Source organism: Garra rufa, chromosome 4 (genome assembly GCF_049309525.1).
Source record: "Garra rufa chromosome 4, GarRuf1.0, whole genome shotgun sequence".
NCBI lineage: Eukaryota > Metazoa > Chordata > Actinopteri > Cypriniformes > Cyprinidae > Garra > Garra rufa.
In genome coordinates, this window is record NC_133364.1 from 34,107,714 (window position 1) to 34,126,470 (window position 18,757).

The 18,757-nt window shown below is 45.7% G+C and overlaps 1 protein-coding gene across 1 annotated transcript; it reads right to left on the minus strand.

Annotated features, from left to right (window-relative positions):
• Nucleotides 1-693: 693 nt before the first annotated feature.
• Nucleotides 694-18,754, minus strand: LOC141332893 (scavenger receptor cysteine-rich domain-containing protein DMBT1-like). Its single transcript, XM_073837855.1, has 6 exons — nucleotides 18,535-18,754; nucleotides 16,686-16,991; nucleotides 7,706-8,011; nucleotides 1,635-1,679; nucleotides 1,223-1,528; nucleotides 694-698 (listed from the first exon to the last, which is right to left on the minus strand). The coding sequence occupies exons 1-6, from the start codon at nucleotides 18,752-18,754 to the stop codon at nucleotides 694-696; spliced, it is 1,188 nt and encodes a 395-aa protein (XP_073693956.1).
• Between the last annotated feature and the right edge of the window lie 3 nt (nucleotides 18,755-18,757).

Consider the following 18,757-nt stretch of genomic DNA (forward strand, 5'->3'; position numbering starts at 1 on the left):
CAAGCTATCCCTTCCCAGGAAGGGGACCCCAACCATTCCCTATTATGCCCAGTCCATGCCCTGCGCATTTACACTGAACACACTAAGGATTTTAGACGTTCTGATCAGCTCTTTGTCTGTTTTGGAGGACAGCAGCAGGGAAATGCTGTCTCCAAACAAAGAATCTCCCACTGGATTGTGGATGCGATCCGTATCGCCTACCACGCCAGAGGTCTACCCTGCCCACTGGGAGTGAAAGCCCACTCGACCAGGGGAGTCGCTGCCTCAGCAGCTTTGACAAATGGGGCCTCTCTAACAGACATTTGTAGACTCGCAGGTTGGGCTACACCTAACACATTTGCCAGAATCTACAATCTGTGAATGGAACAAGTATCTTCCAGAGTCCTAAATGCTAGCCCTGCGACTCAGGGAACTGGTACGGTGTAGAGTTTGCTACAGCGCTTTCCCCCTTAGGGCGATTACGCTTCTTCAGGTTAGTTAGTTTCCAGTAGGGAGCAGGTCAAATTTTTGGGCATTGGAAGGTCACGAAGATCAGAGGTGCATTTATTTAACACATTGGCTTGTTAGTATCTGAACCCCAGTACAATCGTGATGCAGTCCGACAGTTGTGGCGTTTAGTATAGGGACCCCTAGTGTCGTGCATTCGACACAACGTTGAATTGAAGTTATATATTCCTTGTTGAAAAAAACTGTTTAATCTAAGAAAAACGCATCAATGTTTGAAATTATTTGGAGCAAATTTATTGAATACATGACTGAAAATGCTGATGTGATAATGTAACCCTTCTTTAATCTCTTTTATTATTATTATTATTGTTATTATTTATTCATTTATTCATTTTTATATGTTTTATGCTTATTTATTTATTCCTTTTTGTCCTTATTTTACACATCAACTCAATGCCCCACAATAATGTCCATTTAAGTGTTCTGTCTAGTGAGGGTGGGACTGGGGTGGAAGGGTGGTTAGAAAAGAATGTTTACTTGTATATCGAACTGATTCTGTAAATTGTTGATGTGAAAACATTAAATGAATTGATGAAAATCTTTGTTTTGCCTTCGGAATCTTAAAAAAAGGGGGAAAATCAAATGATACATGGGTCCTTCTAAATAGATCCTGTTATTTAGAAAATTAAATACTGTTGCATTGCTAATGAAAAAATATGCTGTACACTAAGACAGCAATACATGTACATCAATTGTATAAATGTGTTTGACGTACCTCGGCAGATGATTCCAGCATCTTTTTGGTGCCCACAGTTATGTGATCCCCATGATCTTGATGAACAGTTTTTCAGTGTGGATTCATTTCCACGGCACTGGACATCATCCAACCATATTTGTCCAGTACCCTGTCCAAAATAGGCAGCACTCTTTGCCTCTACAACACTCCCACAGCCCAGTTCTCTACACACCACTGCCGCATCTGTAGAATCCCACATGTCATCACACACTGTTCCCCAGGTTCCATTGTGAAGAACCTCCACTCTTCCTGAACAGAGGTTGGATCCATTCACCAACCTGACAGCTGTTAATCACAAATGATAGAAAAACAGCAAATTAAGCTTTTTGTTTGTGTGTTTATTAACACAGCAGTAACATTAGTGGAGTTTCGACCTCCTCATCACCATTACCTCCGACTCTTGGCTGTGAGGTAGTCATGTTCAGTGTCAGTGTTTCTGCAGAAAAAAAATAACACAACAATTTTATGTTTTGATGAAGGTATTGTTACAGGTTGTGAAAACAGCACATCTGGATCTAATTCAAAGGTGTATAATTACTTGTTTGTGGTGCTGCCCTAGTTTGTTTTATTACAAAGAAAAGAGAGATGATTGAAGTCGATGACCGTTCCAGAATGGAATTCTTCATTTGCATTTTATTTCCCAAAGTGAACAATGAAATGGTTAACATGCTAAGTCGATAGCAATAGGCCAACCATAAAGTGAGGCTATTTCTTTGCACACTGGAATAAAATCCAGTGCCTGACACAGAAACCAGGCCAATTCATTTAACCCACAACACCAACTAGGCAAAAGCTGAAGCGAAGTGAAATATAACCATAGCCTTTGATCGACTTTTCCTAAGATCACCTCTGGGTGTGCAATGACCAAACAAATCTACTCAACAGTACTACGTGCATGCCATTGGCGAGCTTGACCCTGTAATTGAGGCATTGATTGCATATGAATGGAAAACGTCTCAGGTTACGTAGGTAACCCTAGTTCCCTGAGGACAGGGAACGAGACGCTGCGTCCTGGTTCAGGACACTATGGGAACTGCCTTCGGCATGACCGGTTCTGAAACAAGCTATAGAACAACGACAGTGAACTTGACACTGTCCGGCGCCAGCCTATGACATCATCAACAGGCACCTGCTAGTATAAAGCAGGTGCCTGAGAGCACAACACCATCTTTTTGTCGGACGGAGGTCTGTGCAGGGCCCAAGGCATGGCCCCGAGACGCAGCGTCTCGTTCCCTGTCCTCAGGGAACTAGGGTTACCTACGTAACCTGAGACGTTCCCTTCCGGAGGGAACTCTACGCTGCGTCCTGGTTCAGGACACTATGGGAACGCTTATACCAACCCCGCCATGCCGAGGGATAAGTGATCAAACTGACTGAATGGGGAGTCAAGAAGGAAAATCACCCCTGCTTCAGCGAGAGTCGCTGGGGCCCAGTGACCTGCCACGGCTAGCTCGGCTACCTGTGCACGTAACTCTCAAGTGTGGAGGCCTAGAGGAAGCCTACTACACTTAGCTCTCTAAGTGAAGGAGCTCATAAACGCCCTGACCATAAGGGGCGGAGTTTAGGGAATGGAGGTCTCAGCAGAGCGAATGTCTGCTCTAGGGACCTGACAACATTCAGTGCTAACAGGTATAGGTGGCTATACTCGACACTGGGGGTACTCAGTGAGGCTGAATAGCCTGTGCAACCAGAACTACCCGAGTGGAGCTTCTGCTCAGAGGGAATCTACAGAGTGGAGGTCTCATGACCTAACTACACTCGACACTGACGATGGTCTGTGAGGCTGAATAGCCTGTGCAACAGGCCTGTCTAAGTGGAGATTTTCTGAGGAGTGGAGGCTTCGCCGAAAGGAAGCCTGGCCACACTCTGTGCCTTCCAGAGTGCAACTCTAAGAATGGGGGTGCCGTGGCACCTCTACACTCAAAACTTGGGGGTAGTCAGTGAGGCTGAGTAGCCTGTGCAGCAGAACTACCTACAGGGAGTTCAGAGGAGTGACTGCTTCAAAGGAAGCCAGAAAAGCACTCTGTGTCTTGCAAAGGAAAACTCTAAAAGTGGGGGTCTCGTGACCCACTTCACTTCAACACTGAGGGTAGTCAGCGAGGCTGAATAGCCTGTGCAGCAGAACTACCTGAGTGGAGTTTCTGCAAAGTGGCGGCTTTGGTAAGAAAGAAGCCTGGTACCACTCTGCACCCAGCAGAGGACGACTCTAAGGATGGAGGTCTGTGACCTATCTACACCCAATGCTAGAGGTGGTCAGCGAGGCTGAATAGCCTGTGCAGTCGGACCGCCTATTTCTAGTGAATCTCTGGAGGCAACGAAGGACTCTGAGTGAGTCTGGAGAGTGGAGGCTTCTGAGGAGAAGCCTGACAACATCTCATGAAGGGAGACTCTAATAGTGGAGGTCTGATGACCTAACTACACTTCAGCACTGATCAGCGAGGCTAAATGGCCTACGCGACGGTACCTAGTGGAGTCTGGTGGCAATGTTCTGCGGGCAGCAGAAGGACTCTAAGAGTGGAGGTCCCATGACCTACTACACTTCAACACTGCAGGTGTTCATCGAGGCTGAACAGCCTAAGCGACAGTACTACCTGAGTGGAGTCTGGAGAGTGAAGGCCCTCAAGGAGGGAGCCTAACACACCTCCGTGCTTAGCAAAGAAGAACTCTGAGAGTGGAGGTCTCATGACCTAACTACACTCTAATCCTGAAGGTCATCCGTGAGGCTGACTAGCCTGTGCGACAGAATTACCTTCGTTTTTGGAGCTCTTCTGGAGAGTGGAGGCCTGAAGAGGCGTCGACACTCAATCCTGCTAGCAGTGCTATCTGGATTGGAGTTAGAAAACTAAAAGGTTTTTGAGAAAAACCAACTCAGAAGATGGACACGGAGGAATGCCCTGCATGGTCCATACCGTATAGGATTTCAGAAAGGAACCTGCCTTTACGGGAGGAACCTTACCATAAGTATGGATTTTAGTGAAGTGCCTAAGTAGTGCACTTACCACTCACATGGATTTTAGAGAGTGCTCAAAGACTTGCGTGAGCAAACACCACAAATGTGGTTTTGAATAGGTGCCCTGAGCATAGTGAGGATCACCAGATTTGCAGTCTCTAGGCGATAGCAGAGCCTGAAAGCGGAGCTTCTGGAGAGGGGAGGCTTCAGCAGAAAGACTCTCTAAAGCGAGAGGAGGCCTACGACGCTCTCCCTAGGGAAACTCTTCAGAGTGGAGGCCTCAGGTGAAACGCTCTAGGCGAGGGGAGGCCTGACTACACTCGACGCTCAAGAAAAGGCAGATACTCACAGTAGAGCAAATAATGAAAAATTCTCATTTATCATCTAGCTCTGTGTAGTGGAGGCTCCGAGACTACATCTCTGAGGAGAGAAGCCTACAACAATAGTTTTTGGTGAGTGGAAGACTGCACTCCCCCAAAAAATAGTCAGCGAGGCACTCATGGGCCTGCTAGCTGCTATAACTGTGAGAGTGAAGGTCTCAGTACTGTTGGCTGTGACAGAGGGGAGACCTATTACACTGTGCTTATCAAAGGAGTTGGAAAACTTAAGGGTTTTGGAACCAACTCGAAAAATGGGCACGGAGGATTATCCTGCGTGGTCCAACCCGTGAGGGATTTGAAGAAGGATCCTGCCTTTACGGGAGGAATCCTTACCATAAATATGGATTTTAGTAAAGTGCCTAGTAGTGCACTTACCACTCGCGTGGATTTTAGGGAATGCTCAAAACAGTTGTGTGAGCAGACACCACTAACGTGGTTTTGAGAAGGTGCTCTAAGCATTTCGCGAGAAAGACACCTGTATTATTCCCGGGCGATAGCAGAACCCGGAAGTGGAGCTTTCAGTGAGGGAGGCTTTAATGGTTACAAGCTCTCTCGAACGTAACAAGCCTGACGACGCTCAACTGAGGAAGCTCTATCGAGTGGAGGCCTTGGAATACACGCCCTCTCATGGAAGGGAGGCCTAACTACACTCAACGCTTGTAGTGACAGGTCCACGAAAAAGGTTCACAAGCTGCCTTAACCTTGTGTTCTTTCGGCCTGCATTTCTGGGAAGTGGAGGCTTAACAGAAATACCTCACATAGAGGGAGCCTAGCAACACTCGACCCAGTAAAAAGCTCTCATGAATGGAGGTCTAAGAATGACCTGGCTACATTCAGCGCTAAGAAGTATTATCTTTATATGTCTCTCTTTACAGAGGACTTCACAGAGAGGAGGCCTTCTAGGCCTACTACACTCAATTCTGGCGGATTGGGTCACAATACCAGAAAGTAATTTAGCGAGGCCCAGAATGGGGCCTGACAGCCAAACATATAAGATTTCTACTTCAAAGCGGGGCTTTTTAAAGAGAGCGGAGGCTTCAGTAAAACATTTCTCTCTCAGAGAGGGAGCCTTGACGACGCTCTATTCACCCTAACACACAAACTCCTAGGAGTGGAGGTCTCACATATGTGTATATGAAAATACACAGGGAAGGTACCTGACTACACTCATGCAAAAAGAGTATTACTCTTAGCAGGGTTTGAGTGAGCGGAAGCTTCAGCAGAGCGATTTTTCGCTTGAAGCAGCTTGACGCTCAAGAGGTTTTTTTTTTTTTTTACATATGCTCGTATGTATATGTATGTTGGATCATGTCTATACCAAGCTCACTCTAGCGGAGGTTCAAACCTGACAACGCTTAACCCAAGAGGGGATTTCTACGAGTGGAGGTCTCTACACACTGTTTTCTTTTATAAGACGAGGGGAGACCTGGCTACACTCGGCACTTGGTGGCAGTAGAACTCAAGAGGAGCTCGAAAACTGCAATAGCAATCACCCAAGCGGAGCTGGTAGACAAAAGAAAACATACACATACACGCTTGAATATTTTATTAAAGTGTCTTTACTGTTCACATACCGGGCCAACAGATTGAGCCTTAATCTCATCATCGGCCCAGCCCCAGAGTCTTTGGCGAGGGGAAAAAGGAGGGGCAGGTAGCCCCACACTGGCGACCTGGCCTCGTCTCTGGCCCTTGGACCAGGACGGGCCTGGTTTTCCCCGGTGTTCAGGTGGAGGCGTGGACCGGCGAGGGATGCAAAGCCCCGGGGCTCGGTCCAGATCTTTCAGCAGATCAGCCTGGTATGTCTGTAACACTGCCATCGTGTGCAGAGGAGCACCAGCCTGACCCACTGCCGCATATGCCCTGCCTTCAACCGAGATGTTTCTCTCAAAGGCTTGGATGGCAGGGTCGGAGCCTTCAGGGTTGATGTCCCTCGCTCTGAGAGATCGTTCGCAAACGTCTGCTCAGTGAGAGGCATCGACACATATCCGCGCCCATGCATTCCCTCGACATCAGCATGATTCACATGCTGATGCCTGTGAATGCGGGCTGAATATGGCCTGTCCCATTCCCTCTTGATCTCTTATGCAGATCAGGAAGGAATGGGAGGCTCACAGGAGTTGGCTTGTTATGGCCGGGAAGAAGCCGCTCGTCTAGTCTGCCTAGGGCGGCCTTTTCCCCCGGCGGGCTTCCACAGAAGGGGTAGCCGCGCGGTCCATAACAGACATCAACTCTTCATATGCGGGGCAGGGAGGCTGCATGGGCTCAAAAGAGCTCATCTTGTTCCATTTCAACCTCCTGCTCGCCCTGGCTTGAAGCCAAAAGAGCACTCGCTGCAGGACCGGAGGATGTGAGAGACAACACATCTTCCGCTAGCAGCGCATTCTCATCTCCGGCTGACGTGCGCGAGAGATTAAACGCTCTCTCAAACTCGTCAGCCAGCTCCACCTGTGATCCCCGCGATCTCAGCCGCCGGGCAGCCTCAGCCACCGCGGGACCCGAGCCGCGTGGGGCGGATGGATGTCCCAATTCCCTCGAGAAAAGAGACAAATGAGAATGGAGTTTCTTCAAGTGAAACTCTCACAATGAACGCGCTCTGCTCTTCTAGAGCAGAGCGCGCGTGCTCTTACACCTAAACACACCAAACAAAGAATGTGTGCGTCATCAGGTGTCAGATTTCTCTGACACGGATCCGCACACTTCCTAAACAGTTTCTCTCTAGGCATCGCTGTACTCACTCGTTTAGAACAGAGGACTCTGAAGACAAAAAGATGGTGTTGTGCTCTCAGGCACCTGCTTTATACTAGCAGGCGCCTGTTGATGATGTCATAGGCTGGCGCCGGACAGTGTCAAGTTCACTGTCGTTGTTCTATAGCTTGTTTCAGAACCGGTCATGCCGAAGGCAGTTCCCATAGTGTCCTGAACCAGGACGCAGCGTAGAGTTCCCTCCGGAAGGGAACTTTATTTTGCCTTTGGAAACTTAAAACAAGTAAATAAAATCAAATGATACATTGGTCATTTCAAGCAAATCATGCTATTTAGGACATGAAACATCGTTGCACTGCTAATGAGAAAATGTACTGTAAATAAACAGCACAGCTATACATCAATTGCATAAATGTGTGTTTGACTCACCTCGGCAGATGACTCCAGCATCTTTTTGGTGCCCACAGTTATGTGATCCCAATGCTCTTGATGAACAGTTTTTCAGTGCAGATTCATTTCCCCGGCACTGGACATCATCCAACCATATTTGTCCAGTACCCTGTCCAAAATACGCAGCACTCTTTGCCTCTACAGCACTCCCACAGCCCAGTTCTCTACACACCACTGCTGCGTCTGTAGAATCCCACAGGTCATCACACACTGTTCCCCAGGTTCCATTGTGGAGAACCTCTACTCTTCCAGAACACAGGTTGGATCCATTCACCAACCTGACAACTATTAATAACAAACGATAAAACAGAACAGGTCATTTTTTTGTTTGTTTGTTAACAAGTTGTAACAATAGTGGATTTTCATCCTTCTCAGCACCATTACCTCTGACTCCTGGCTGTGAGGTAGTCGTGTTCAGTGTCGCTGTTGCTGCAGAAAAAAAATAAATAAACACAAATACACAACATTGTTGTGTTTTGATGATGGTATTGACATTTTCAGATTGATTGCAATGCTTCAAGTTTGTTCAGTTCAAACTAATGTTTTAGACTGTTACAGGTTGTGAGAACAGCAGATCTGGATCTAATTCAAAGGTGTATAACCACTCGTTCGTGGTGCTGCACTAGTTTGTGCCTGGCCTATTACAGAACAGGAGAGATGATTGAAGTCTATTACAGTTCCAGATTGTATTTCTTAATTTGTGTGGTCTTTCCCAAAGTGAAACTGATATTCAAATAGATGGTAAGCAAGAAATAGTTAACATGCTAAGAAAGTTGATAGCAATGATGGCAAGTATCGGAGGCTGTAACTTTGCAGACTGGAACAAAATTAAGTGCCTGATAATGAGAGCAGGCCAATCGATTTAGCCCACACGACTGGGCAAGAGTTGCAAAGGTACAAATGAAGTGAAATGTACTCATAGCCCTTGATTGGCTATTCATACGATACCACTGGGGGGCTGTGACCAAACAAACCTAATCAAGAGTGCCATGACATTGTTGAGCTTGACCCCGTAAAGGTGGCATAAACAGCATATAAATGGAAAACTTTATTTGCCTTTAAAAAAGGGAAGAAAATCAAATTATGCTGTGGTCCTTTTAAGTTTTCAGAGTAAATTGTGTTCTTTAGAAAAACAAAATGCTTTTGGATTGCGTAATTACAGTGTACAACACCACAGCTATATAAGATAGGGTGACCATACGTCCTCTTTTACCCGGACATGTCCTCCTTTTTGGCTATAAAATTATGTCCGGGGGGATTTTGTAAAATATCATAAAATGTCCGTTTTTTTCTTTTTACCTCATTTCACTGACCGTCATTAATTCAACAATTTAAATGCAGCCACTGCCCACCGGCATTATTCTGAGGTACCTGCAGGTATGAACTGGCCATCGGGAGCACCGGGACATTCCCAGTGGGCCGATTACCGGAGCGAGGGAGACCTCCCCCATATTAGGCGCTATTTTAAATTATAGCGCATTCAAAACCGCAAATAGCCGAAAAGTGTGAAGCGGTGGGATCAATCACCCGCACAGTGCTGACGAACGCGCGCTGCGCTTCTGCCACGATGTACAGTGATAAACAGTGTAAGTTGCTTGATCCATTCAGATAACACACAGAATTGTAATACAGTCATGTGATATGAGAACATTAAAGGATCTGTAAGTTCTGCTGGGCTGGCTAAAAACAGCCACGACACTGGATACTGCATGATGAAGTAAAGTGGAAAATGCCAATAAATAATTACTGTCAAAACAAAGTTACAAATTTCATAGTTTATAATTACTATTTAATTTTAAAAAACATATAACTAATGTTTTCTTGTGACCACCGTCTTACTACTAATATTCTAATCAATAATTTCTTTTAATTTTTAGTTGTAATTCGTTTTAATTGGAGTAAAATGTTAATTCAATAAGAGCCTGATTAAAGAATAAAATATGGGTCTTATATAAATTAGGTGTTTACTATACATAATAAAGTTCTAAAAGGGACAGTTTACCCAAAAATAAAAATTGTCATCATTTACTCAACATCATGTAATTTCAATAATTTCAATCCTGTATGAACTTTTTTCTTCTGTGTAACAAAGGAAGATACTTTGAGAAATTCAAAACTTTTTTGTCTATAGAGTAGAAATCAAGGGTAACCAAATATGTTTGGTTACATTATACAAAATATCTTTTGTGTTCCAACGAAGAAAGTAAGCCATACAGTTTTGGAACGACATGAGGGTGATGATTTTTATTAATGAATGTTTTTTTATTACATAATTTATTAGCAAAAAAATTCCTGCATTCTAGCTCAAAATCAGTGCTTTACTGCATGCATTTCTCTGTGACAAAAGTGTAATTAAGTTGCATTTGAATTCAGCAGTATTTATCATTATTTCACGAGTTCGCCCTTACATCTAATCTGCTTGAGCGAGCATTAAGCATATTTTGGCGTGCTGTCCGGGGGAAGGGTTCCGGGCCGGAATACAGGCCGGAACCAGAGAACTCCCCCTGCTAGTGTAGGATCGAAACAGATTAGAAGTGGGGAGTAGGGGTGGAGGAGGGATGCCAAGAAACTATCGCTGGATGGAGGTAAGACGGCTGGTAATATATAGAGGATGCGCTGATTGAATGATTGGTTAAACAGGTTGCACCTGTGCCGAATGGGTTGATTATCTGATCGTGCTCCTCCTGAACCTTGTTTAATCAAACATCATTTCACGAGTTCGCCCTTACATCTAATCTGCTTGAGCGAGCATTAAGCATATTTTGGCGTGCTGTCCGGGGGAAGGGTTCCGGGCCGGAATACAGGCCGGAACCAGAGAACTCCCCAAAGAAGCTTTTATGCATAGGACAGCTGCCACAAAGCAAGAAATTTAGGTAGCCCCCCCAAAATATGCGTAGAACTAAATTTATGTAAGGAAAAGGAGGAGAGTGCCAATTTTTTTTTTTTTTTTTATATAAACGATTCGATGGTCGGATGTGGCCCCCTAGCTGCGACCGAAGGGAGCCGCGACTCTGCTGCACCGGGAGGGAAAGCCCACCCGTCGTCGAGTACGCAGCGTAACTCGAGCGACGGATAGGGGGCTCACACTGCGACCGAAGGGAGCCACGACTCTGCTGCACCGGAAGGAGGGGGCCTAGTCCGACCCTGAAATGGGCAAAATATGAGGCGATTGGTGGAGGGACCCTCACTGCTTCCGAAGGGAGCTTCGGCTCTGCTGCACCGGAAGGGAGGGTCTCCCTTGCGAGGTGCCTCGGATGGAGGGCTCCCACTGTGACCGAAGGGAGCCGTGACTCTGCTGCACCGGCGGGGAGAGCCCGTCCGCTGTAGAGTACGCAGCGTAACTCGGCTGACAGACGGAGGGCTCACGCTGCGACCGAAGGGAGCCACGGCCCTGCTGCACCGGAAGAGGGAGCCCAGTCCGATGCTGAATAGGCAATAAGATGAGGCGATTGATGGAGGGACCCTCGCTGCTTCCGAAGGGAGCTGCGGCTCTGCTGCACCGGAAGGGAGAGTCCCCCTTGCAAGGCGGGTTTTGTTTTATTTATTTATTTATTTTTATTTATTTATTTTATTTTATTTTTTTTATATGAATAAAGACGATTGGTGGAGGGACCCTCACTGCTTCCGAAGGGAGCTGCGGCTCTGCTGCACCGGAAGGGAGAGTCCCCCTTGCGAGGTGCGTCGGATGGAGGGCCCCCACGCTACCGAAGGGAGCCGCGACTCTGCTGCACCGGGAGGGAGAGTCTGTCCGCTGCCGAGTACGCAGCGTAACTCGTGTGACAGACGGAAGGCCCCACACTGCGACCGAAGGGAGCCGCGGCCCTGCTGCACCGGGAGGGGGAGCCCATTCCGATGCTGAATGTGTAAAAATAAAGCGATTGATGGAGGGACCCCTTCTGCTTCCGAAGGGAGCTGCGGCTCTGCTGCACCGGAAGGAAGAGTCCCCCTTGCGAGGCGGGGGTTGGCGCGTCGGATGGAGGGCTCTTACTGCAACCGAAGGGGGCCGCGACTCTGCTGCACCGGGAGGGAGAGCCCGTCCGCCGTCGAGTACGCAGCGTAACGTGTGACAGACGGAGGGCTCACACTGCGACCGAAGGGAGCCGCGGCCCTGCTGCACCGGAAGAGCCCCGTCCGACGCTGGATAGGCATTAAAATCGGCGATTGATGAAGGGACTCTCACTGCTTCCGAAGGGAGCTGCGGCTCTGCTGCACCGGAAGGGAGAGTCCCCCTTGAGGGGAGCGTCGGATAGAGGGCTCCCGCTGCGACCGAAGGGAGCCGTCGGCCCTTGAGGGGAGCGTCGGGGCTCACGCTGCGACCGAAGGGAGCCGCGGCTCTGCTGCACCGGAAGGGGGAGCCCAGTCCGATGCTGAATAGGCGATAAAGATAAGGCGATTGATGGAGGGACCCTCTTCCGAAGGGAGCTGCGGCTCTGCTGCACCGGAAGAGCGAGTCCCCCTTGCGAGGCACGTCGGATGGAGGGCTCCCACTGCAACCGAAGGGAGCCGCGACTCTGCTGCACCGTCAGGGAGAGCACATCCGCCGTCGAGTAGGCAGCGTAACCCGAATGACAGACAGAGGGCTCACGCCGTGACCGAAGGGAGCCGCGGCCCTGCTGCACCGGAAGGGGGAGCCCCGTCCGATGCTGGATAGGCAATAAAATAGGCGATTGATGGAGGGACTCTCACTTCTTCCGAAGGGAGCTGCGGCTCTGCTGCACCGGAAGGGAGAGACCCCCTTGCGAGGCGACGAGCGTCGGATGAGGGGTTCCCACTGCGACCGAAGGGAGCCACGACTCTGCTGCACCGGCAGGGAGAGCACATCCGCCGTCGAGTAGGCAGCGTAACCCGAATGACAGACGGAGGGCTCACGCCGTGACCGAAGGGAGCCGCGGCCCTGCTGCACCGGAAGGGGGAGCCCCGTCCGATGCTAAATAAGAAATTGAATTTGACGGCTGGTGGTGACAATGATTAAATTTAACATACAACGGGGTGGTTGGAGTCGACGACAAATTGAGGATACAGTGCAGATTTAGCTTGCGCGTCCCCAAATTGAAAGTAATAAAAGGGGTGTGATAAAGTTAAATTAGAGAAAGGAGGTTAAATGTCAATGTAGTAGCCTTTCGTAGTAAATCTGATGCCGTTGAATTTAGACGTTATTGTGGTTTCCGAAAATCTCCAAGCCAAAGAAATTGCTTGGAGGATAAAGTCGAGTGACGTGTCAAGGAGCGGTTTCAAGGGATGAGTTATGGGAATATGAGTTGCGAATAGTGAGGTACTGGGGTTGGCGATTGGCCCGCCTCCAGATCCAGTGCTCTGAATTTTTTGCAAGAATCTGGAACTTGATGATATTAGGCCCAGGGGGTGGTTCCAGAGCGACAGCATTCAGTGGAGTAAGTAGTGGGACTGCTGTGAATAATACCAAGGTTTAGATTGAAAAGAAGGATCAGAATGAAGATAGGGCGGTGCCATAACAGTTTGTGGAGGCAGCCTCACGCATGGATTAGCCCCTGGTTACTGATAGGGAAAAGGAGTAGCAGGAGGGTAAGAGTAAGAGGTCTTGAGCGGCCAGCGGAGGCAGCTTCACTCTAGCGTCTGCTGCAGGAGATAGAAGGAAAGGCATGGGAAATATAGGAGAAAAAGCCATGATAGCGTGCAGTGTGAGGAGTGGCCGAGTCTGGGGCGCGGCCTAGGCTTGCTGATGACCTGCTTCATCCTGATGCTTAAGAGCCAGAACTTGACCTGGAGAAAGACAACATTATTTTGAATGAAGTAGAAAGCTGTGAGGGAGAGGAGCATGGGCCGCAATTGTCAGGGAGGTAGCCTCATACTTAAATAGGGCTAGTGTCTGCTATGGGAGCTGGATGCCACTGAAAAGAAAGAGGTTATTAGTAACAGGAGGAAAAGTCTGAGATGTGTGGGCCTAAGTTGCAAACACAGACAGCCTCATGCCTCCTTCATTGGGAAGCGAGTACGGTTTGAGACATCTTGAAGAGCCTGTGTAGCCTGCACAGCAAGTGAAAGCGGCCTCGCACTAGCGTCTGCTATGGGAGCTGTAGGCCACTGAAAAGGAAAAGGGATTAGAAGTAACGGGAGGAAAACACTGAGATGTTAAGGCTTGTTGCAAGCGGAAGCAACTTCGCTTTTGTTTCGGCTGCTGTAGCTGTAGGTTACTGAAGCTTGAGATGTGCGGAAGAAAATGCTGGAGAGTCTGTGCAGCCTTTACAGCTTGCGGAGGCAGCCTTATGTTTGTTTTCGCTGTTTTAGCTTTGGGTCACGGGAAAGGGGAGTGGTTTGTGGTGCTATGATACATACCGATGTTTTACTTCTTCAAAGAGCAAACATTTCTTCTAAAACGTTGTCGGCTTTGGGTCATCATAGATACTGTGTCTATTAATTCTGAACATGGGTGCTTATAATCAAGTACATTATTTACCGTTCTGTCTATTTGTGCTGGCTGTGCGTTATGACTTTTTTATTTATTTATTTTTTATTTTATTTATTATTATTATTATTATTATTAAAATATTGTGTATAGTACGAGCTCTCCTTCGCATTATTAACGTGACAGTGTGAATGTACGTTGAATAATGCGCCCAGGAATAAACATGACAAAATCATAATACAATTTGTTAAGCTTATTTCTTAAATTTATGCATCGACAGGAGAAGTATAATTTATTCTTTGGAAAAATGTGCATTTGGATATAAATGCTGTAATAATTTAACGGAGTAAATTGAGAAAACACGCTCAAATTGACCAGAGTTTGAAAACAGAAACCAGCTGGCGCTATTGAGCATATTATTTTGCAGCGGTCAGCAGCCTGAATGAACATATATATTACAAACTAGTAAAACGTGTCTTTGTTGATAACAACACTTTGAAAAACAGAAAAGGTAAGAGGCATTATTTTAAACGAGGGCATACGACAGGAGCAGACCTGTAGCGGAACAAACTTTACCTTGAGACTGTGTGTGTGAAAAAAGTCTAAATACCGGTAGGTTGCTATAGTTGAACTCAACAAAAATATTAATGGTTGCCTTATGATGCGCCTTAGTTGTTAGTTTGCCACTTCAAAATTGTTAATTTAAGAACACAGTTTAACGTATTTTCTATAATCTGTATCTTATTTATCTCGGAGTACAATGTGTAATTTAAAAACCAAGCTACAATACTGAAACATCACGCACAGAAAAGTTTAATAATTTCATTTGTGTTCTGGTTACGAAATGACATGAACAAATTATGCATCGCATTGTTTATCGGCTTTTAGCAACAACTGACTGCCTTTAGCGGCTTAACAAGTGGTGTAGTAATGCCTGGAGAAGTGGCCATATGCTTCATTTATGAATTTCGTTTTTAACTTTCTATTTGAACGCATTACTGGATCCTTGGACTAAAATGTTTACAGGGGTTCGCTGGTTTAAGAAACGTTTGATCGTAAAAATCTTACTAGTTTTCTTTGTAAGGTGTTGTTTTTGTAGTGATTCAAATGACTAGGGAGCGGGCGTATTAGGCGCAATCATCAAATAATACATTTCATAGCAAGCCGGCGCCACGGTCCTGGCTGCATTATCACTGTCTTTAGCGAATATTTACATTTATTCACATATGACTGGATGTGGTAGACTGTCATGATTTTGGCTAATGCGGAACACTAACGTTACTGAATAATGCACATCAAAAGGGATTTTAAATAGTGGGTATACGCCGTATACCGTCCACTAAACTTACCTAAAAATAATTAACAACACGGCCCGTCTCTCGCTAGCGACTGCTACGAGACCTGGTGGTCTGACTACATGAAGCGCTGCGGCCGGAAAAGGCAGCGGTGAATAGTTGAACCAAAGCGGGAAGCGAGTTGGGTTTGCTGCGGTGAGAAGTAGGGCGCGACCCAGGCTGGTCTGAGGCTTGTCGCTGCGACGCTCGAAAGCCGGGTCTCGTGCGGTACTAGTGGTGTCGAGCGAGGCGAAGTCAATCTAAGGCCGACAGATTGCAACGGATGATCCAAAAACCCCGGTACAGGTTTAGTCTTTGACTGTAATATTTTGACCAACGCCAAGAAACTATCGCTGGATGGAGGTAAGACGGCTGGTAATATATAGAGGATGCGCTGATTGAATGATTGGTTAAACAGGTTGCACCTGTGCCGAATGGGTTGATTATCTGATCGTGCTCCTCCTGAACCTTGTTTAATCAAACATCATTTGTTTAAATCCTGTTTTATTCATTCATGTACTCCAATTAAAGACCCTATAACCCTGCTGAAATAAACAGCTTAAACCAGCCTTGGTTGGTTGGCCAGTTTAGGCTGGAAGTAGCTGGTTTTAGCTGGTCTTTTAGTTGGTGGTTTCCGAGCCTGACCAGCTAAGACCAGCCTGGCCAAGCTGGAAAAGTGGTCAAAACCCTTCTAAAACCAGCCTGCTGACCAGCTAAAACCACCCAACCAGCACAGGCTGGTTTTAGCTGGGGGTTTTTTCACCAGGAAACCCAAGAAAACTTTCATGTGGAACTTGTGGGCCGGATGGGCTGAATTTGTCCAGGGCCGAATTTTAACCCCAGTCCAGCCCTGGGTACCTGTCTGATGACGTGAAAGACCCAATTGTCAAAACAATACAAAGAGGAACTGCGCTGCAAGAGCTGTGTGTCACTAACATGCCGAAACGCAAATGTAGTTTCACAGACAAATTGGAAAAAAAAAATGTTTTACAATGCAATTCTTATTTAAGCATTTTATGTATTATTTATTTATGTTTGTATTAGGCCTGTATAAAGAAAAGACTAAGAGAGATTATATTTTTTACAGGGCAATACGGTTTTGATATAAGATTTAGTTCAAACAGAAAGAGAATTTAAATAAATGTGTGATTTCTAAAAGCGCCTTGGGGGGGGGGGGGGTCCTCTTTTTGGATTCTCAGAATATGGTCACCCTATATAAGATGTATAAATGTGTTTGACTTACCTTGGCAAATGACTCCAGCATCTTCTTGGTGCCCACAGTCATGTGATCCGAATAAATTAGATGAACAGTTTTTCAGTGTAGATTCATTCCCACGGCACTGGACATCATCCAACCAGATTTGTCCAGAACCTTCTCCGAAATAAGCAGCAGTCTTTACCTCTACAAGACTCCCACAGCCCAGTTCTCTACACACCACTGCACCATCTGTAGAATCCCATAGGTCATCACACACTGTTCCCCAGATTCCATTGTGGAGAACCTCCACTCTTCCAGAACAGAGGTTGGACCCGCCCACCAACCTGACAGCTATTAATCACAAACAATATAAAGACAGAAGAAAAGGTTATTAGATTTTTGGCTTGTTTCTTTGTACAGTATTTTTAATGAGATAACAAAATAAATACTGTTCAAATGGAAGATAAACAAGAACAATTTTTTATTCTCTAATCTATTTGCCTTAAATATCCTAAAAAGGTTGACCGCGATGTGACGATGCCAAGCATAAAGTGAGGCTGTACATTTGCACATTATTACAAAATTCAGTGACTTAGACAGAGACCAGGTTAACCACTCCACCAACTGGGACAAAGTTCCAAAGGTATAAATGAAGTAAAAAGTACTCATAGCCTTTGACTGACTTTACCTAAAAACACCACCGGCGGTGCTATGACCAAAGAAATCTACTCAACAGTACTACATGCATGCCATTGGTTAGCTTGACGCCATAACTAATGCATAAAAGGTATGTAAATGGAAAGTTTGTTTTGCCTTTGTAAACTTAAAAGAAGGAAAAAAAAAATCTAATGATACATTGGTCCTTTCAAGTAGATCCCGTTATTTAGAACATGAATCAGTGGTGCATAAAGACAAAATATACTGTACAACAGCAAGGCTATTAGCAATGCAACCGTGTTTCAGGTGCAACCCTGGGTTGCAAGAGCCTACCAAATCAAAAGGTCTTTTATGTTTTTACAACTTATTGAACGATTTCTTTGTTTCTGGTCTGGGTATATGTGTGAAGGGGCATTATTGTCATTGGGGATTCTGTAGCCAGAAAACCCCCACAGCATATGTGAATCTGGAGCTCTGCACTAGAACTCACATGCGGCTGTGTGTCTCTCCTTTGTCAGGTATGTATTTCGTTTTATTATTCAAATGTGTGGCAACACTGGCTTGTTAGTATCTGAACCCCAGTACAATCGTGATGCAGTTCGACAGTTGTGGCATTTAGTATAGGGACCCCTAGTGTCGTGCATTCGACACAACGTCAAAGTGAAGTTGTATGTTCCTAGTTGGAAAAAAAACTATGTTTTATCTAAAAAAAAATGTTATCAATGTTTGAAATGATTTGGAGCAAATTTATTAAATACATGACTGAAAATGCTGATGTGATAATGTAACCCTTCTTTAATCTCTTTTATTATTATTATTGTTATTATTATTAATATTATTTATTAATTTATTCATTTTTATATTTTTATGTTTATTTATTTATTCCTTTTTGTCCTTATTTAACACATCAGCTCAATGCCCCACAATAATGTCCATTTCAGTGTTCTGTCTTCTGAGGGTGGGACTGAGGTAGAAGGGTGGTTAGAAAAAAATGTTTACTTGTATATCGAACTGATTCTGTAAATTGTTGATGTGAAAACATTAAATGAATTGATGAAAATCTTTGTTTTGCCTTCAGAAACTTAAAAAAGGGGGGAAATCAAATGATACATGTGTCCTTCCAAATAGATCCTGTTATTTAGAACATGAAACACTGTTGCATTGCTAATGAAAAAAATATGCTGTACAATAGGACAGCTATACATGTACATCAGTTGTATAAATGTGTTTGACGTACCTTGGCAGATGACTCCAGCATCTTTTTGGTGCCTACAGTTATGTGATCCCCATGATCTTGATGAACAGTTTTTCAGTGTAGTTTCATTTCCACGGCACTGGACATCATCCAACCATATTTGTCCAGTACCCTGTCCAAAATAGGCAGCACTCTTTGCCTCTACAACACTCCCACAGCCCAGTTCTCTACACACCACTGCCGCATCTGTAGAATCCCACATGTC

What these genes read in the sequence shown, in the direction of transcription:
- LOC141332893 (XM_073837855.1), bottom strand. Translation starts at nt 18,754, where the DNA reads ATGTGGGATTCTACAGATGCGGCAGTGGTGTGTAGAGAACTGGGCTGT. An exon ending in TGCTGGAGTCATCTGCCAAG is followed by an intron (nt 16,992 to 18,534) that starts GTACGTCAAACA and finishes TGTGATTAATAG; the next exon opens with CTGTCAGGTTGGTGGGCGGG. An exon ending in TGCTGGAGTCATTTGCCAAG is followed by an intron (nt 8,012 to 16,685) that starts GTAAGTCAAACA and finishes TGTTATTAATAG; the next exon opens with TTGTCAGGTTGGTGAATGGA.